Genomic DNA, 20,644 nt, shown 5'->3' with positions numbered 1-20,644 from the left:
AACTCCTACTAGGAATAGTACACACATAGATGTAGGACGAGAACAGGATCAGCCATATCCGTGAAGCTCCCCAGCACTGTGAAGCTTGCCATGACTGAATACCTGGTAGACATTCACTGTCTAGGCTTATGCATGAAGTCAGGTCACTTGGGTGAGGTACCCAACGTGTGTGGAACGGTACCAACTTGCGTCAGTTCCTTCAGGAGGTAAAAAAAAAATACATGAGGATAAATTACAAGGATCCAGGCGGCTGGATTACTCACCAGAATGAGTACGTCAGGCTGTCGACAGGCTAACTCTGCAAACACCACTCTTGCTTTCTGACCACCTGCAGTGAACAGAAACACTACATGAGCAACACAACCACACAATGAGCGAGGAAATGGGCGAATGCAAGAGAACAGTCTCACCCGGGGCTCATAACGTGCTTTATATCAAAATCGGCCCACACATCTTAGCAGCAGTGCGACTCTCACGAATTTAGGAAGCAAGGATCAGGTACGGGTGAAACTGCATAAAATTTACACCATGGCCCTTACTCTGCAGCCCATGTCCTAACTCGTACCAAACCCTGCTCACCCATCACTCCTGTGCTCGCTGACCTACACTGATTCTTGATTAAGCAATGCCATGATTTAAAAATTCTTATTGTTGTTTTCAAATCTCTCCATGGCCTCACGCCCTCCTTATCGCTCTAATCTCCTGCAGCCCCACAACCCTCAGATGTCTGCGCTCCTCTAATTCTGGCATTTTGCGCATCCTTGATTATAATCGCTCTTTGATTGGCGGTCGTGCCTTCAGCTGCTTTGGCCCCAAGCTCTGGAATTCGCTCCCCAACTTATCTGCCTCTCTACCTCTTTGTTTCTCCTTTAAAATGCTCCTTAAAACCTACGTTTTTAACCAAGATTTTGGTCATCTGCCCCAATATCTCCTTATACGGCTCGGTGTCAAATTTTGTTTCATAAACTCTCCTGTGAAGCCTTGCGTCATTTTACTATGTAAAAGGCGTTCTATAAAGTTGTTGCTGTGTAACACTGACTGACTAGTTCATTCATGGACTGAATAGTTCAGCCAACTTATCAGTTACTCCCAGCTGAGATGTAAACTTATATGGTTCCCCTGATTACCAACAGTATCAGGCTGATGACCAGCTTGAATTTAGCTGGCCTGCTACCCCAGCCCTTTGACACAGCACTGATGTTTTGACGATAGTGGAGCATTCAAAAGGATTTCTCCACTGAAATCCTCTATGTGCACAAAGTCAGGAAAGAGGAAAGTTCCACTACAGCACATCAAGTTGTTGGTTTTTGTTCACGATGTGTAAACAGAGGTGTCTGAATGCGCCACTTTCAGAATTTGTCAGCAAACTCCCCTGTTGGATCATTTGAGAAATGCAATGCCAAGTCGTGCAGGCCAGAAAATCCCAGCTTCAAATCCCGGACTATGTTGAGATCACCAACCTCCGGCAGTTGGGGAGCTGCAATTGGTCTCCACGCCCGATTTAAGGAGATGCAACAACTACTCTCGATTCTCATTCCTGATTATAGTTCACTGAGACCTATGGAAAGTGCACACGTGGGTGGAAGTTGGTTGAGAACAGATGCCCCCGCCAACCCCACCAATATTTACGAGCTAAGCTCACACATGATCAATGGTCACTTGAGTGAAGGACTGGAGACCATGGGACTGTAGCCTAACCCTCAGGGAAAGATAGTACAGAATATACCTCATCAGCAGGCCCTGCATTAACTGTTTAACGCAGTGCACACCAATCCCGGTTAACTGATGCTTAATTAAACAGATCCTCCAGAGTACACATCAAATCCTTTTACAAAAATAATTCAGAGTAACAAGTGCTTTTGTTGCGACTATCAACCAGTTGACCGGGAGGAAACAATTGACCCTATTCCTCCTCCTCCAAACCTAATTTTCTCTTTCCTTCCCACCCTCCCCCCGCCCCCCCCATTCTCCCCCGCAGGCTGACCCGTCCTACTCATTACCCGAGAGCTTGCTGATCTGGATCGTGTGGGCGTGGCTCTCTAGGCCGAAGCGGCCAAGACATTTCCGCCCGTCCTGGTACGGCAGGTTGAAGTTTCTCATGAGGTACTCAGTTGCAGTCTCCTCCATGTTGAGCTGGTCTGCGTACTGCTGGTTGAAGTAACCTATTTTCTGTGTGTGGGGTTGTAAAAAGATATTTAATCGGAGACAGTGAAACACAAAGATTCCCTATGCAGAGTCTATTCCCTACCCAGAACAATACATAAAAATAGGCAGAGTGTGCTAGCCCAATTACGTGGCATATCCCAACCCCATCACTCCAAGTATTGCCACACTCGATATCTCAGACTTACAACTCTCTCCAATACGGCAATTCCATCAACTGGGCTAAGTTTCCATGATACTCACTATTATTAATTTGTGAGCTTTAACCATAAGTGAGCCATTTGCACAAAGGTGCGACAGGAAACGCAACAACCAACTCTGATCTAATCCTCACCCGACATCCACATCCAATTCGAATCCATTTTCCAACAGGAGTCAAGGGATAGCGCAGGAGCCCTGGCTGATTTCCCCTCTCCCTGACTCCAGGGAATAAGGTCAAAAGTTGCACTATTACACCATCAGACTGAGATCAGCTAACTTAGGAATCCATTTTGTATAAAGGGGTCAGTGATTTACAAGCAATCAGCCACAACTTTAGGTGCAATGCTCAGATGTGAAGCCAAGGACACGAGTCAGGCTAACCTCGCCAACATACAAACACAGCCTTCGGTCTTGGCATCAGCACAGGAGCAATTTATGGGCAGGGAGATTAACCAAGCAGATGTGACCTGGTTTCATAAGTACAGGTGACACCATGTAGTGTTGCAGCATTATCGCACTGTCACAAGAGTTGTCAGATGCACATTCATGAAACAATAACCCACATCAGTTAAACCCATTCTTGACTTTTATTCATTGTGCCCGCTCCGGTTTGCTCAGTTGCACTAAGATTCCAGTTCCAATGAAGGGTCTGTACCCAGACATTAACCTGCCCTTTGTCTTCAGATGCTGCTGGACTTGGTATATTTACAGCATTTCCTTGCTGAGCACGGAATTGCACAATGTCGCTGTAGGAGGCTTAAGGTCCTGCCTTGTACAGAGAGATGTGCTTGAACATAATAGGAGCAGGAGAGTCGGTCATTTGGCTCCTTGAGCCTGCTCTACCATTCAATAAGATCACGGCTGATCTGATCTTGGCCTTAACTCCACTTCCCCGCCCACTCCCACTCCCCATGACCCTGGACTCACTTATCATTCAAAAAATCTGTCTTGAACTGGCCTCATGTTCTAGGCAGCTAGGAGCAGGTCTCCCATCTACCCTTAAGGCTGTGGAAGATGCACGAGTAAAAAGAAAACCACATTTCACATTCAGTACAGCACACAGCATGATATTTCAGTGCAAGTACAGCTGTCATTATCACTCCAGTAGAGACTGACTGTGCTCCCAGTGGTACTCACCAGTCTGTGGTTCTTTCTCTGTTCACCAACAGTCTGAAATCAAAGAGAGCAGGCAATTGGATTCCAAGCAGTCATATAAGTAACATTAATCCAACATTACACAGAATTTTACAGCACAGAAAAAGGCCACTAGGGTAGACAGGTACTTGCTGGTGTTTATGCTCCATACAAGCCTCTTCCCTCCCTACTTCATCGCACCCTATCTGCATATCCTCCCATTCCTTTCTCCCTCATATACTTATCTAGCGGTAGAAAGACCAATGTTGAGGAGACTGGATTGTGATTGTGAGATTGCAGGCCTCACAGCTTCAAATCCCAAGAGCTGATCTGAACCAGTTGGAAGGATCTTTTAAAATCAACAAGACTTTGGATTTTTTTGGCAGGAGGATGGCTGGTGGGGGGATTGAAGAGAATGAAAAAGTGACAGCTGGAAAGTGACTCATTATAAACCTTTAAAGAGCAACTCATTTCAGCGGAAAAACTGAAACAAAAAGCATCAGCTGAAAATCCCCCCTGTACCTTGTCCCTTCCACCCTTGAGTGAACTCCAGGGGATCGTTTTGAAGATGTTGAGGTACTAAGCCAGTTTCGTTCTTTGTATGGATGTGTTAAACCAAGGCCCGCCTGCTTGCTTGATTCAGGTAAGCAGTAGAGACCCATTAGTAGAGCAGGGAGTATTCCTGGTGTCCTGGCCAACATTCCTTCCCTCAACAGACAAAGGTAAAACTTAATGGGTCATTGATCTCATTATTGCTGCAGAATCACGGCCACATTGGCCTACATACATTTCGAAGTACAGGTACATCCTCCGAAATCCAGAGTTCCAAAACTGGAATGTTCCGAAAACCGGTACTCTGATTAGTATTTTGTAAATAATCTCCGCCCCCCTCACACAGAGAGAGTAACACCAAATTTTTTTTGTTGCAAAATACAAAAAAAATATCACAAAACATTAACTATCGAATCGCTGCAAAAGAATTAAAAAATAAAAACTTTAACTTACCTTGTTTTCCCCAAAGGGTGGCAACGCAGGTTTTTCCCGGGCGGTTTTTTCCTTCCTAACTACAGGTGCGCTGAGCGCAAAATTTTGGGACGTCGAATTTCGTTTCTGAAATCCGGAAAAACCCGAAAACCGGAATGGTCTTGGTCCCGGGCTTTCCGGATTTCGGAGGTTGTACCTGTAGTTCAATGTATGTGAAGCGTTTTGAGAAGTTTCTGACGGGGCACTTTATAAATGTAAATCTACCTTTTTCGAAAGGGGCAGTTTGACAGCCTTCAACTGGATTGCTGGATAAGGGTTGTATGGTAGCTGAACTCAGTCAGGGGCAGAGGAAATGAGGGAGAAATCAGTTCTTTGTAATTCTCGTGCAAAACCACAGAAGATCACTGACTGACTATGAAACAGGATCAATGGTACCCATCAGGAGAATCGCAACCCAGATTGTCCTTCTGAAATGGGTGCACGTTACTGGTCTAGTCATCCAGAGACCAGGAGTTCAAACCACAACTTTGAGAATTTTAATTCAGCTTTTAAAAAAATCAGGACATATTAACAAGCTGGTATCAGTAAAAGTGACCACGAAGCTGTCGGATTGTCATAAAAACCCAACTGGTTCACTAATGAAGGAAGGAAACCTGTCCTTACCCAACCCAGTCTGGCCTACGTGATTCCAGTCCCACACCAATGTGGTTGACTCTTAACTGCCCTCTGAAGTGGCCTAACCTAGCAAGCCACTCAATTGTATCAAACCGCCATCAAGAAGGTGGCCCACCACCACAGCAGGACAACTGGGAACAGGCAATAATCGTCAGATTTGCATGCGACACCCACATCCTGAGAATGAATAGGAAAAAAAATGATTCTAGAATGTGGTTGCTGGACTCAGCAACTGGGAATTGTGTGAATGTGGATGGAGCAGATTGTGTAAAGCAACTTACAGGGGTCAGCTTTCCGGTGAGCAGTAGCAGCAGCGTACTCTTCCCGACTCCATTGGGTCCGACTATGCAGACTGAGAGAAGGGCGAAGCAGAAGCAACAGTTACAATGGGCTTTTCACTGGAGGACAGAAGTTGCAGGGAACGTACTGCATGCCACAGGGAGGAGCCCCTCTTCTCTTCCGTTTAACAGGTTCAACATTAGGCAATCGTCAAAATTGCAAAGGTAATGGACAGCATTGCTAAACACTGAATTTCAGATCAGAGATCACTTATCACTAATAGAATTAAATATTATATAGCAATTTCAAGGCAGGAATCCAATAGGGACTCGGGCAACAAACCACAAAAGCATCATTTAAACAAACCTGATTTAGATTGCAGCCTGTAACTCACTCCCAGGTATCTGTTATTCTATACATAAACCCGTGTTTCCTGTACATCCAATTTAACGATACCACCCATCGTCCGGAAAAATCCCTTATCCAGAACAGGCCAGGTCCCAGTTACCTGTAATTATTTTTTGCCCTTTAAGGGGCTGCACGGGACATTCAAAATACTGCGCATGCAGAGTTTTTACATTGAAAAGCAGACAAACTGGCTATGCGGGTTCCCTGGAGCGCTGCGCAGTTGCACAGCTTATAGGGAATATTGATATAAACCACCTGAACCCCTCGATTAGATTAGAGTCTGTAACTCACTTCCAGGTGTCCATTATTCTACATATAAACCATCAGAATCCCTTCATTAGATGCAACCTTTAAGTCATTTCAGTGTACCAAATATTCTTCATATAAACCCGTCAAGTCCCTTTGATACAATATTGCGTTAGAAACAAGTGACACTTTTGCATGTACGGGTTGAACCTCCCTTATCCAGAACCCTTGGGACCTGGCCTGTTCTGGATAAGGGATTTTTCCGGACGATGGTTGGTATCGTTAAATTGGATGCTATAGGTGCTGAGAGCAAGGGAATATCGGGGCTGGCTGGCTTGGGGCTGGGAGTGTAGTGTGGCAGAGAGATCATAGGGAGTCAGGCCAGCGATTGCAGGAGTTGGCAGCGAGGATGGACTTCAATTTGTTCATGTCGGCGTTCTGCTCATGTGCCACCCGGTGGCCGGGAATGGTTCTGGACGAGGGTGGTTCCGGATAAGGGGAGTTCTGGATAAGGGGAGTTTTGGATAAGGGGAGTTCAACCTGCACTGAATTGAAGTGGTGCAGTGTTCGCTCAGGCAATTCAAGGGGGAGTCTAAACATCTCGGACATTTTGTGCAGCAGTACGAGATGCTGGCCAGAACCCTATAAAGTGGCTGAGCAACTTAAGGTTTTAAACATCATTATGCCCTTCAAACAGTACACCCAACTAGTAATTACTTTGACACAAATATACTCTTAAAATACCCTGAACGCCCCACCAACAGCAGTTTGACAAATGGAAAACAAAATAGGTGCTCACTTCTGGAATCCATGTCTATACCGAAGTCCAGGTTCTTGAAAAGGGGCTTGTGGTTTTCATATGCAAAATCAACAGCTGGAATTTCAGACAGAAAGAATACATCAGTAGGTTCAAGGCTAACCACATTGCACAGGATCTTTTGCTTAGCTGCGTACATGGGACAGCATTCTACATGGACAATACACGTACATACACTGGAATGGGTGAAGAGATTAAGATAAAGAGAACTACAAGAAAAGACTAGACAAGCTTAAGCTTGGCACCTGGAGAGAAGGTGGTTGAAGAGGATTTCACTGAGGTATACAGCACATAAGATGACCAAAGAAAATTACTTCAAGGTAGTCAAGCCAGTAGGACAAACTTAAATTTGTGAAAGTAAATTTAAAACAGGAATAAAAATTGTAAAAAAGGGCAATGAATATTTAGAACAACCTATATAACAGGCATGATTATGGATCGTGTCTTTCATTCACTCAAACTCTTACCATGCAGACCCAGGATCGGAGGGCTCAGCGGAGGTGGGTTTGGAAACGTAAACTTCACCGTGTATTCTCGGGGCCTTTTCAGAAGCTCAGGAGCTTCGTTTGACTCCTCATCCATGTTCTTTTTCCGACATTTCTGCTGTTTGCGCGTTAGCGCATCCTTTGTCTGTTTCTCCTACAAAACAGAATTTGGTCGGAGGGGAAGAATGGAAACGAAAATCAGTCACAGCAGTTGAAACAGCACATAAACCATTTGTCTACCTATGGAGGAGAAAGGGCCAAGATGGTTCAACCACTCAACATTTGTCCCCAAAACAGTCATATTGCCCAACAGAACATAGTATCCCACTTGGAGTAGAAATTACCACAATGCATTAGAATCTTGCATTCAGCCATGCTCAAATTAAATGGTGGAGAATACTTGAAGGTACTGAATGGCTTACTCCTGTTGCTATAATCCTTTTGCTCGCAATCTAGGTTGAAATCCAGCCTATTTGCCTACTCCCCCAGTCCCCAGCGAGGAAGGTACAAGGTTCAATCAATTTCCTGATCGCTGGGACAGTGTGGATACTCCAGCTGACCATCAGCACCCTTCAGTTACAAGGGATTACATAGGGTATACGGCACAGAAACAGGCCATTCGGCCCAACCAGTCCATGCTCGTTTATGCTCCACTCAAGCCTCCTCCCATTTTTCCTGATCTAACTATCAGCATAACCGTCTCCCTCAGATGTTTATCTAGCCTCCCCTTAAATACATCTATACTATTCGCTTCAACCACTCCCTGTGGTAGCAAGTTCCACATTCTCATCACTCTTCAGGTAAAGAAGTTTCTTCTGAATTAACGATTGGATTTCTTGGTGACTATCTTATATTGATGGCCTCTAGTTATGCTACTCCCCACAAATGGACACTTTTTTTCTGTAGCCATCAAAACCTTTCATAATTTTAAAGATCTCTATTCGGTCACCCCTCAGTGTTCAAGAGTAGAAACCCTGTCCCTTTGAGGTAAAAGGTAGCTATCCACTGTGGCAATTTTAATCTTGTATATGAAGTGGTGTGAAACCACGCAGTTATTTACTCCCATCACAAAAGAGGATGCTGCATATCAGACTGAGGCCAGCCTACAGCACTTTACACGAATGACATACCGCCTGTTTGGTCGACTTGCCGCCTGCCTTTAGATCTTTAAGTCTCTTTTCCTGTTTGTCATAGAGTTTCAGCAGCTCCTTCTGTTTCTGCTGGTACATCTTCTTAAAGGTATCTAGAATAGACACAAAGCATACAGGAATTAAGAGCTGCAGCTCTCTTCAGAGAAGTAATCTATGCACGCAGACTTACTGTACATGAAGGTAGGAGGGAGCACAACCTTCCTGTAGGAGTTATAGGACACATTCACCCACATTACTGAAGATCACCTGCACATTATTGATGCTGTGCGCCCTGGGCTAAAAAGTGTAATGGGAAAGGGAAGGAAAGCAATCTGATGTGAAGAACAACTGTACTTGGTTTCTTGTGTGTGCTGGAGGGGAGCAGGCAATTTGTAGACTTTTGCCCTTTTATGTCACATGACTGAAGAACTCCCCTTCACCACCACACAGTCAATCTTTATTAAAATTATTCAATTCAACTGCAACCGTTCCCCAACCCTCCAACGCATTAGTTCCTTTTAATTAATACAACAATTTACATTTATATCGCAGTTAATATAATAAAACATCCCAAGGCCCTCCACAGGAGTATTATAAAACAAAATTTGACACAGTCACATAAGGGTAAGAACAGGTGACCAAAGCTTGGTTAAGGAGTGTCTTAAAGAAAGGGAGGAGTGTTTCGGGAAGGAATTTAGAGCTTAGCGCCTGCGGCTGCCAATAGTGGAGCAAAGAAAATTGGGAATAAGCAAGAGGCCAGAATTGGAGGAGCGCAGAGAGTTATAGGGCTGGAGGTTGTTAAGAGACAGGGAGGAATAGTTTTTAGCAGCTATAACACAAGAAATAGCAGGAGTACGCCATTTGGCCCCTCGAGCCTGCTCCTCCATTTAATAAGGTCATGGCTGATCTGATCATGGGCTCAGCTCCACTTCCCTGCCCGCTCCCCATAACTCTTCACTCCAATGTCGTTCAAAAATCTGCCTATCTCCACCTTAAATATATTCAATGACCCAGCCTCCACAGCTCTCTGGGGCAGAGAATTCCACAGATTTACAACCCTCAGAGAAGAAATTCCTCTTCATCTCAGTTTTAAATGAGTGACCCCTTATTCTGAAACTATGCCCCCTAGTTCTTGATGCCCCCATGAGGGGAAACATCCTCTCTGCATCGACCTTGTTGAGCCCCCTCAGTATCTTCTATGTTTCAATAAGCTCACACCTCATTTTTCTATGCTCCAATGAGTATAGATAGGTCCAATCTTTCATGTCAACCCCTTCATCTCAGGAATCAACCGAGTGAACCTTCTCTGAACTGCCTCCAATGCAAGTATATCTCTCCTTCAATAAGGAGACCAAAACTGTGCACAATACTCTAGGGTGTGGCCTCACCATTACCCTGTACAGTTGTAGCAGGACTGCTCTGCTTTATCTGCATGTATGCCGTACCTGCATACTAACTGTGTGTTTCATGAACAAGGACGCCCAGGTCCCTCTGTATTGCAGTATTTTGTAATTTCGCTCCATTTAAATTATAATTTGCTTTTTTATTATTTCTGTCAAATTGGATAACCTCATACTTTCCCACATTATACTCCATCTGCAAATGTTTGGCCACTCACTTAGCCTGTCTATATCCCTTTGCAGAATTTGTGTGTCCTCCTCACAACTTGCTTTCCCACCCATCTTTGTATTATCAGCAAACTTGGCTACATCACACTCGGTTCCTTCATCCAAATCATTAATATAGATTGCAAATAGTCGACGACTCAACACCAATCTATGTGGCACCCCACGAGTCACTGTTTGCCTATTTATCCCGACTCTGTTTTCTGTTAGTTAGCCAATCCACTATCCATGCTAATATATTATCCCCAACCGCGTGAACTTTTAATCTTGTGCAGTAACCTTATGTGGCAACTTATTGAATGCCTTCTGGAAATCCAAATACACCACATCCACTGGTTCCCGCTGATCTACCCTGCTCCTTACAACCGCAAAGAACTCCAGCAAATTTGTTAAACATGATTTTCCTTTTATAAAACCATGCTGACTCTGCTTGACTGTATTATGCCTTTCCAAATGTGCTATTATTTCCTTAATAATGGACTCCAGCATTTTCCCAACGACAGATGTTAGGCTAACTGGTCTATCGTTTCCCGATTTCTGTCTGCCTCTTTTTTTAAAATGGGGGTGTTACATTTGCGGTTTTCCAATCCGCTGGGACCTCTCCAGAATTCAGGGAATGTTGGTAGATTACAACCAATGCATCCACTATGACCTCAGCCACTTCTTTTAAGACCCTAGGATATAAATCATCAGGTCCAGGGACTTGTCTGCCTTTAGTTCCATTATTTTACCAAGTACTTTTTCTTTAGTGATTATTTTAAGTTCCTCCCTCCCTATAGCCCCCTGATTATCCATTATTGGGATGTTTTTAGTGTCTTCTATCGTGAAGACCGACACAAAATAATTGTTCAAAGTCTCTGCCATTTCCTTGTTCCCCATTATTAATTCCCAGTCTCATCCTCTAGGGGACCAACATTTACTTTCGCCACTCTTTTCCTTTTTATGTACCTGTAGAAGCTCTTATTATCTGTTTTTATAATTCTTGCTAGTTTACTCTCAATCTATCTTCCCTCTATTATTTTTTTTTAGTTGTCCTTGCTGGTTTTAAAAAATTTCCCAATCCTATGCAGTGGTGATTCATTCAATGATTCATATACTCATCCAGTTACTCAGTGCACTGCAATCTCTTTTGTCCCATGTGTTATTACAGTACCTTTAGTCTGAGGTGCACACTGCATCAGTACTGCACAGCTGATTTACAGTAGTGTGAGTGCGCCCGAGACTCGTAATCTAACATCATGGACCTTCTGCATACTGTTAAATCTTGTGCATGGAGATTTCCAGGATGTATCCATTTCCCGCCCCCACTCACCTGAGAAGTACAGGTTGAACCTCCCTTGTCCAGAATCTTCAGGACCTGGCATCTTCTGGATAAGGGATTTTTCCAGACGAGGTGTGGTCACGTTAAATTGGACGGTACAGGTACTGAGCAAGGGGATATCGCCGCTGGCTGGCTTGGGGCTGGGAGTGCGGCAGAGAGATCATGGGGGGGGGGGGGGGGGGGCGGGGAGCGGTGGATCACGGAGCCAGGCCAGCAATTGCAGGAGTCGGCAGCGAGGAAGGACTTCAATTTGTTCATGTCAGAATTCTACGCATGCGCCACCCAGTGGCCAGGAATGGTTCCGGATAAGGGAGTTCTGGATAAAGGAGGTTCAACCTGTACTGACTTTTGCTGGGTATGGTACCATAGTTGCTGACTATTATTTATGTATGATACAAGATATAGCTCTAAATCTATATAAAGTTAAGACCTAAAAGCTATTGCTAAAGCAAAGGGGGTTCTAGATGTATTCACAGGACAATTCACGATACAGCGTATCATTTTGTCCTTGTACAAGACCTTGATTAGGCCTCAGTTCTAATACTGAGTCTAATTCCGGTCCCTTCACCTAGTGGGGAATATTGAAACTTTAGAAAGGCCGCAGAGGAGCACCTCAAGATTAACTCCCAGTTTAAAACACAGTAGTTACTATGATAGGCTCAAAGAGCTGGGTGTCTATAATTTAGAGAACCGTAGACTTGGGAATAATTTCAGCGAGGTTTATAAAATAATGAAGGGACTAGATTGTGTTTATGTAGACCAATTATTTCAACTGGATAGGTTAGGGAGGACAAGAGAGGGGCCACACTTACAAGTGACGCAAGGGCAGAACTAGGTTGGATGTTAGATGGTCTTTTCCCAGAGAATAGTGAACCTGTGGAACAGGCAGCCGGCTCGTGTGGTGAGAGCCGAATTGCTGAATTCCTTCAAGCGAGAATTGCATCAGTTTCTGGCTGGGACGGAGATCACCTTGTACAAGAAGTAGGTAACCTGCAACGTAAATCAGGTTCAATGTGATTTCCTGTATTTCGATCGCTCAAGAGGGTTGGAGAGGAATTTTCCATGTTTGATTTTTACCCTAATTGGCCTTGGTTTTTATTTGGCTTTTCACCTCTCCTGGGAGAGTACATTTTCCGGTTGGGTGGAGAGTGAATGTACAGCGATGAATCACAACTGTATGGGACAGGCTAGATGGATCATTAGGTCTTTTTCTGTCCATCATTTTCATATGCAAGATAGTGAATGTAGGCAGGTTGTCCTTATCCAACGCTCACCCCATACACTTCCCAGAATGGCCACTGGATAGTAATCAGGGCAGCTTGTGTCCCTTCTCTGCTCTACATAAACCTAATTACACTGTCTGCGTCAATGCCCTTCCTTAGCAAGTAAATTCCAAGGGAGAATTATTCAGTTTGCTGTTGGAAAATCAAACAGATTCTGAACATAAAAACAGAAAATGCCTGAGAAACAAGTGTTAACATTTCAGGTTGATGCTGCCTGACCTGCTAAGCGTTTCAGGTTGATGCTGCCTGACCAGCCCACACTGCAATATGTGCGCGCGCTCGGTCTGTGCAGCAGAGCTGGTCTCCAGTTAGTCTTGCCTAATCCTTGCCACTGGACCAAGACCTAGCTCTGTCAAGCCCATATGGTGGCTGGTGTGCAACGGCCACACCACACCAAAAAAATCCAAGCACAGGCATCTTCCACCCTTCAGGATGTAGTTTGGGATCTGGAATATTAGGTCCTTCATTGAAATACCTGTGAACTCATCCCTTTTTGGTGTGGAGGCAAATCATCCTCGCTTCAAGGGACTGCCGATGATGGTGATGTTAAGTGTTACCAGCATTTTAAATCTGCTTTTATTTCAGGATTTCCAGTATCCTCAGTACTTGGCTTTTGTTTTCATGCTCTTAACACTCACATATGCAATTTTTCTTTCAGGTGAAGAATTTTCCTCACATTTTTCTCGTATTTGCAAGTTCCTCATTTCTAACTTGTGGCACCTGGAATTTGAACCTTCCACCATAGTGAATGATTTTCTTGGTTAATCTTGATCAATCACCTTCATAATCTGAGTACGAGTAACACCCCAATTAAATCACCGTCTCCTTTCCAAAGAAGACAAGCCCAATCTCCTCGTAACTTGTATCCCAATACCGAGCATCATCCATTTTGCTTGACACTTACTGTAGTTCCCCCTGTAGTAAAAGAGCTTCTGCATGTCCAGGTGAATGACATCTGTACAGACGTCATCCAGGAAGCCCTGGTCGTGGGACACAATTAGCAGAGTCTTCTTCCAGGTTTGCAGATAGCTGACAATGAGAAACAGCAAATAAGTACAGCTCAAAGATAAATAATCAGAGGCACAGGCAATTCAGATGGCGATGTGCAAAGGAGGGGAGGGCAAAGGAGGGGAGAAATTAACCAGTCATTTTCTAATATTCTACTTTAATATTAATCATCAGTAACCAGTCAATTTCAGAGAGGTTTTATGCAAAGATGATTGTATTTGAGTACATTCAGAATTGGTTTGGTGGACAATTGGACTTGCCCAATTTTGTTACACACCAGTTTAATTGGACATCTGAAGCAAGAAAGACCAGTGAGTGTGACCAGTAGGAGAGAGCCTTTAAACAAATTTCAAGTCAAACTAATTCAACAATGCATTCTCTGTGCACTGGAACTTTAAGATTGAAGAGTTCTGAATAGGTAAAGCGGCACAGGGTTGAAATTGTCCATTTCCATCAAAAAGAAACAGCTTCAGTCGATAACTTGACTTGAAAGTCATGTTTTCTGTTGGTGCTTGGCTGAGATTCAAAGGATTCAGTAATTGCCACTTTTGTGCCGATGTGGTGCCACATATACATGTTGCCATAAAAGTGACAGAACCCCAGAGCCAGGTCCTGCCTCACTCTGGAATGGACTAAAACCAAATAATGCGAGAGTGGAGTGTCTCCCAGAGGGTGCTGGCCTCAACTCAGTGTGGAGTTCTGGCACAGTCTGAAAACATTAACCGGCAGATTTTTCTGTTCTTGTGCTGATTTCAGCTGGCTCAGTGAGTGGACATTCCCAGTGCAGTGCTGAGAGAGTGCGGCACTGTCGGAGGTGCCATCTTTTGGATGGGACGGTAAACCAAGGCTTTATCTGTTCTCTCAAGTGGAGGTAAAAGATACCATGGCACTATTTCAAAGAAGAGCAGGGGAGTTATACCCGGTGTCCTGGGGCCAATATTTATCCCTTAATCAACATAACAAAAACAGTTTATCTGGTCATTATCACATTGCTGTTTGTGGGAGCTTGCTGTGAGCAAATTGGCTGCCCCGTTTCTCACAATACAACAGTGACTACACTTCAAAGCTATTTAATTGGCTGTGAAGCGCTGAGACGCCGGTAGTTGTGAAAGGCGCTGTATAAATCCAAGTCTTTCTTTTTTCGTTTTATGGCTATTGAATTGTTTGGTTTAGGCTAAAAATGTATTTAATTTAACAGATCACCAATACACCATGTCTGACTGTATCGGAAACTGCCTCACACACAAAGCTTTGAGTTGGAAGTAATTTTTGAATTTTCAACACCGCAAACTGAGCACACCAGATTGTGAACCTACTTTATCAACATCACACTTACTTGTTAAGCCAGATGACTGCATTAAGGTCCAGATGATTTGTGGGCTCGTCCAACATCAGTAACGTGGGCTCCATGAACAGGGCTCTGTAATGCACAGCAATGACACCATATTAAGGAAGTGGGTCAAAGACAACCGACTCAGCAAACCGTGCTAGTGGACTTCCTTCTGCCTTTTCATTAAAACCAGTATGCAGAAAAATGAGTTTTTGGATCAGCTGAGTAGTAAAGTCTGCAGATCAAAAAAAGCCTACCGTCTCCACTGTCCAAAGAGGCAGCCCTCATCCTTCTACTGACCCCATGCTCACCTCCCCAGAGGCAGCCCTTATCCTCCTGGTCCTACCCTCAGCTCCCCAGAGGCCACCCTTGTCCTCCTGATCCTATCCTCACCTCCCCAGAGGGAGCCCTTATCCTCCTGCTGACCCTATCCTCACTTCCCCAGATACAGCCCTTATCCGCCATTACCCAGACTGGGGAAACCCCCAATTCCCTCCTGTTCAGAGAGACAGTCAGTCATCTTCTCCTATATGCCTCACCCTCCCCTAAACAATGGGGTCTTCCACATGGTCCCTTCCCTTAGCCAGAGAGAGGCAGCCTCTCATCTTTCCATAGCATGTACCAGTTCCTGATCAGAGGAGGCCCACCTCTCATCCACCCCACCCCCACACCCTGACTTGCCATGTGCCTTACCTAGCCAGTGACACTCTCATTCTCCAGCCTCCAGAGAATTTCTTAGTTGGTCGATTCTGCATCTCAGAAGTGAAGCCCAGACCAGCCAGAATACGACGGGCTTTGGCCTCCGCAGCAGCAGCACCCATAGCACACAGCTCCTCATACACCTACAAAGCACAAGGAATCTCAATGCTAGTTTCACAAAAGACAACATGCTACCTACCTGCACACCTAAAAAAAAAAATCAGAGGAAGAGAGAAGAAGCTGAACAGGAACTTGGATACAAAGGACCAATTTCAATCCCCAAAGTTACAAGCTGCCTCCTGAAGAGGTTTATCTTGGCACTGGGAGAATTCAGGCATTCTCACCGCAGTGAGAAAACAATTCGTCCACCAATTATTTCTCTCCAAATCAATATAATCAACCCAAAAAACCTTTCACAAACCAACTGAATGCAGACAAAAATACACTGCTCAAAGAAAACCAGAATCATACAGAAAAATAGTTTACAAATATTCAGTCAATCAAGTTTTTTCCCCCTGAATCACCCTGATCACAATCCCTTTGGATGAAGGCGGCCCTTCAGTCCATTTGATCTCCCACCATTACAGACTTCTAAAAGGTTTGAAGTCTTATCCAAAGGATGGCATCTTTGACAGCACAGCACTCCTTCAGTACTGCACTGGACTGCCATTTTATATTATGTGCTCAAGTCATAGAGAGAGAGGCTTGAACCCACAGCCTAATGACCCTGACACTCAAATACATATTACAAAGTTTGGAGGGCAGTTTGTTGGCTTGAGGCACTGGAGTTTAATTTAATTGTACCAGCGTGGCGTAGATAGATTTGAAACTTATCTCCACACGAGAGTCTGATTAAGTTGCCAAAGAGTTGAAGTGGAGGGGGGAGCTGGGCACTTCCCTGAAGAGGAGCAAGTGATTGAAACAGGGGCAACTGCCCTTTTAAACCAGCAGTGACAGAGTCCCTGGGGGGGAAACCTCTCCCGCTCTCTGCCGATGAATGGTGAATAATGCAAAGAAAACTCCAAGAGCCACCAGTTAACACATAGCCAGAGTTATCAAATATCAAACCTGGTGAGTCTCAGGACACTTCCTCAGCCTGCTCTCAGTGCAAATCAATCTTTTATAAAACCTGCCACAAATTGGAAGCAATTAGCTCCAGTTTTAAACTCTGCTCGTGTCTGAGACATGCCCACACATTGCAGGCCTGTTCAACTAGAGACCCGTAGAGCAGTTGGGAGCTTCAGAGTGCATTATCAGTTCTATCAAAAACAGTACTATATGTACACACACAATTCTTCACATGTGGCCCAGGGCAGACCTATTACTCCATGCATGGGGACCTCTGCTGGTTGTCTGTCCAACTGTGGGACAGTCACCAAACTGAGAATTAGTAAGGCTACATCTCCTTCCCTCGCTCTACGAAAATCAAGGGAATGCTATTAAAAAGCAGGTTAAGTGGGCCTATTAAAGTGCCCACAGTGGGATGATTGGACTTGAATCAGTGTGTGAGGAAAACTGCAGGTGCAGATCCCTATTTCACCTCTGCGGTGTACGCTGCAGCATCATGAAATTGCCTTTGATGAAGAGGTTGGCTGGAATTGTGACCCTCGACAATGCTATTGAGTAACACTGCACTACATGCATTGAGGTAACATGATTGGTTCTGCAAGTTTGCACCAATGTCCAAGGGGGAGTGTTTGCTAGAGCTGTGTGGGAGGGGTTAAACTAATATGGCATGGGGATGGGAACCTATGCAGGGAGACAGAGGGAAGTAGAATTGGGGCAGAAGCAAAAGATAGAAAGAAGAAAAGTAAAAGTGGAGGGCAGAGAAACCCAAGGCAAAAAGCAAAAAGGGCCACATTACAGCAAAATTCTAAAGGGGCAAAGTGTGTTAAAAAGACAAGCCTGAAGGCTCCATGCCTCAATGCGAGGAGTATTCGTAATAAGGTGGACGAATTAACTGCGCAGATAGCTGTTAACGGATATGATGTAATTGGCACCACAGAGACATGGCTCCAAGTGACCAAGGCTGGGAACTCAACATCCAGGGTATTCAACATTCACGAAGGATATACAGAAAGGAAAAGGAGGTGGGGTGGCGTTGCTGGTCAAAGAGGAAATTAACGCAATAGTAAGGAAGGACATTAGCTTGGATGATGTGGAATCTGTATGGGTGGAGCTACGGAATACCAAAGGGCAGAAAACACTAGTGAGAGTTGTGTACAGACCACCAAACAGTAGTAGTGAGGTTGGGGACAGCATCAAACAAGAAATTAGGGATGCGTGCAATAAAGGTACAGCAGTTATCATAGGCGACTTTAATCTACATATTGATTGGGCTAACCAAACTGGTAGCAATGCGGTGGAGGAGGATTTCCTGGAGTGCATTAGGGATGGTTTTCTAGACCAATACGTCGAGGAACCAAGTAGAGGGCTGGCCATCCTAGACTGGGTGATGTGTAATGAGAAAGGATGAATTAACAATCTTGTTGTGAGAGGCCCTTTCGGGAAGAGTGACCATAATATTAAGATGGAGAGTGACACAGTTGATTCAGATACTAGGGTCCTGAACTTAAGGAAAAGTAACTTTGATGGTATGAGACGTGAATTGGCTAAAATAGACTGGCGAGTGATACTAAAAGGGTTGACGGTGGATAGGCAATGGCAAACATTTAAAGGTCACATGGATGAACTTCAGCAATTGTACATCCCTGTCTGGAGTAAAAATAAAACGGGGAAGGTGGCTCAACCGTGGCTAACAAGGGAAATTAAGGATAGTGTTAAATCCAAGGAAGAGGCATATAAATTGGCCACTTAAAGCAGCAAACTTGAGGAATGGGAGAATTTTTATAATTCAGCAGAGAAGGACAAAGGGTTTAATTAGGAGGGGGAAAATAGAGTATGAGAGGAAGTTTGCTGGGAACATAAAAACTGACTGCAAAAGCTTCTATAGATATGTGAAGAGAAAAAGATTAGTGAAGATAAACGTAGGTCCCTTGCAGTCAGATTCAGGTGAATTTATAATGGAGAACAAAGAAATGGCAGACCAGTTGAACAAATACTTTGGTTCTGTCTTCCGGAAATACTCGGGGACCGAGGGTCTAGTGGGAAGGAGGAACTGAAGAAAATCCTTATTAGGCGGGAAATTGTGTTGGGGAAATTGATGGGATTGAAGGGCGATAAATCCCCGGGGTCTGATAGTATGCATCCCAAAGTACTTCAGGAAGTGGCCCTAGAAAGTGTGGATTCATGGGTGATCATTTTCCAACAGTCTATCGACTCTGGATCAGTTCCTATGGACTGGAAGGTAGCTAATGTAACACCACTTTTTAAGAATGGAGGGAGAGAGAAAACAGGTAATTATAGACCGGTTAGCCTGACATCAATAGTGGGGAAAATGTGGGAATCAATTATTAAAGATGAAATAGCAGCGCATTTGGAAAGCAGTGACCGGATCTTCCCAAGTCAGCATGGATTTATGAAAGGGAAATTATGCTTGACAAATCTTCTAGAATTTTTTGAGGATGTAACTGGTAGAGTGGACAAGGGAGAAACAGTGGATGTGGTGTATTTGGACTTTCAAAAGGCTTTTGACAAGGTTCCAAGCGATTGGTGTGCAAAATTAAAGCACATGGTATTGGGGGTAATGTACTGACGTGGATAGAGAACTGGTTGGCAGTCAGGAAGCAGAGAGTCGGGATAAACGGGTCTTTTTCAGAATGGCAGGCAGTGACTAGTGGCGTGCCACAGGGCTCAGTGCTGGGACCCCAGCTATTTACAATATACATCAATGATTTAGATGAAGGAATTGAGTGTAATATCTCCAAGTAAGCTGGGTGGCAGTGAGAGCCATGAGGAGGACGCTAAGAGGCTACCGGGTGACTTGGACAGCTTAGGTGAGTGGGTAAATGCATGGCAGATGCAGTATAATGTGGATAAATGTGAGGTTATCCATTTTGGTGGCAAAAACACGAAGGCAGATTATCTGAATGGCGGCAGATTAGGAAAAGGGGAGATGCAACGAGACCTGGGTATCATGGTACATCAGTCATTGAAAGTTGACATGCAGGTACAGCAGGCGTTGAAGGCGGCAAATGGTATGTTGGCCTTCATAGCTAGGGGATTTGAGTATAGGAGCAGGGAGGTCTTACTGCAGTTGTACAGGGCCTTATAGTGAGGCCTCACTTGGAATATTGTGTTCAGTTTTGGTCTGCTAATCTGAGAAAGGACATTCTTGCTATTGAGGGAGTGCAGCGAAGGTTCACCAGACTGATTCCTGGGATGGCAGGACTGACATATGAGGAGAGACTGGATCAACTGGGCCTGTATTCACTGGAGTTTAGAAGGATGAGAGGATCTCATAGAAACATAAAAAATTCTGACGGAACTGGACAGGTTAGATGCAGGAAGAATATTCCCGATGTTGGGGGAAGTCCAGAACCAGGGGACACAGTCTAAGGATGAGAGGTAAGCCATTTAGGACTGAGATGAGGAGAAACTTTTTCACTCAGAGTTGTTAATCTGTGGAATTCCCTACTGCAGAGTGTTGTTGATGCCAGTTCATTTGATATATTCAAGAGGGAGTTAGATATGGCCTGTAAGGGATCAAAGGGTATGGAGAGAAAGCAGGAAAGGGGTACTGAGGTGAATGATCAGCCATGATCTTATTGAATGGTGGTGCAGGCCCGAAGGGCCGAATGTCCTACACCTATTTTCTATGTTTCTACGTTACTACTGTAGGTTATACCCATCAGGAAAAACTGAACTGGCTCTTTTCTCTTTTTTAAAAAAAGCCCGAGGGATAATCTGATAGGTCTTTAAAATTATGAAGGGGTTTGATTGGTTCGACAGAGAAT

The 20,644-nt window shown here is 44.4% G+C and overlaps 1 protein-coding gene across 2 annotated transcripts in view; it reads right to left on the bottom strand.

Annotated features, from left to right (window-relative positions):
- abcf1 (ATP-binding cassette, sub-family F (GCN20), member 1) overlaps nt 1–20,644 on the bottom strand; it is a 68,339-nt gene that overhangs the window by 9,468 nt on the left and 38,227 nt on the right. For both annotated transcript variants that reach the window (XM_070861344.1, XM_070861345.1), the window contains 10 exons: nt 15,783–15,931; nt 15,096–15,179; nt 13,656–13,780; nt 8,523–8,635; nt 7,375–7,546; nt 6,890–6,964; nt 5,439–5,509; nt 3,502–3,534; nt 2,001–2,169; nt 264–328 (listed from right to left, as the gene is read on the bottom strand). In XM_070861344.1, coding sequence (XP_070717445.1) covers nt 264–328; nt 2,001–2,169; nt 3,502–3,534; nt 5,439–5,509; nt 6,890–6,964; nt 7,375–7,546; nt 8,523–8,635; nt 13,656–13,780; nt 15,096–15,179; nt 15,783–15,931 — 1,056 coding nt within the window. The remainder of the gene's footprint in view (nt 1–263; nt 329–2,000; nt 2,170–3,501; nt 3,535–5,438; nt 5,510–6,889; nt 6,965–7,374; nt 7,547–8,522; nt 8,636–13,655; nt 13,781–15,095; nt 15,180–15,782; nt 15,932–20,644) is intronic.

This window comes from Pristiophorus japonicus, chromosome 19 (genome assembly GCF_044704955.1).
Source record: "Pristiophorus japonicus isolate sPriJap1 chromosome 19, sPriJap1.hap1, whole genome shotgun sequence".
NCBI lineage: Eukaryota > Metazoa > Chordata > Chondrichthyes > Pristiophoridae > Pristiophorus > Pristiophorus japonicus.
Note: the sequence above shows the minus strand (reverse complement) of the source record. Positions and strands in the feature narration are given on the sequence as shown.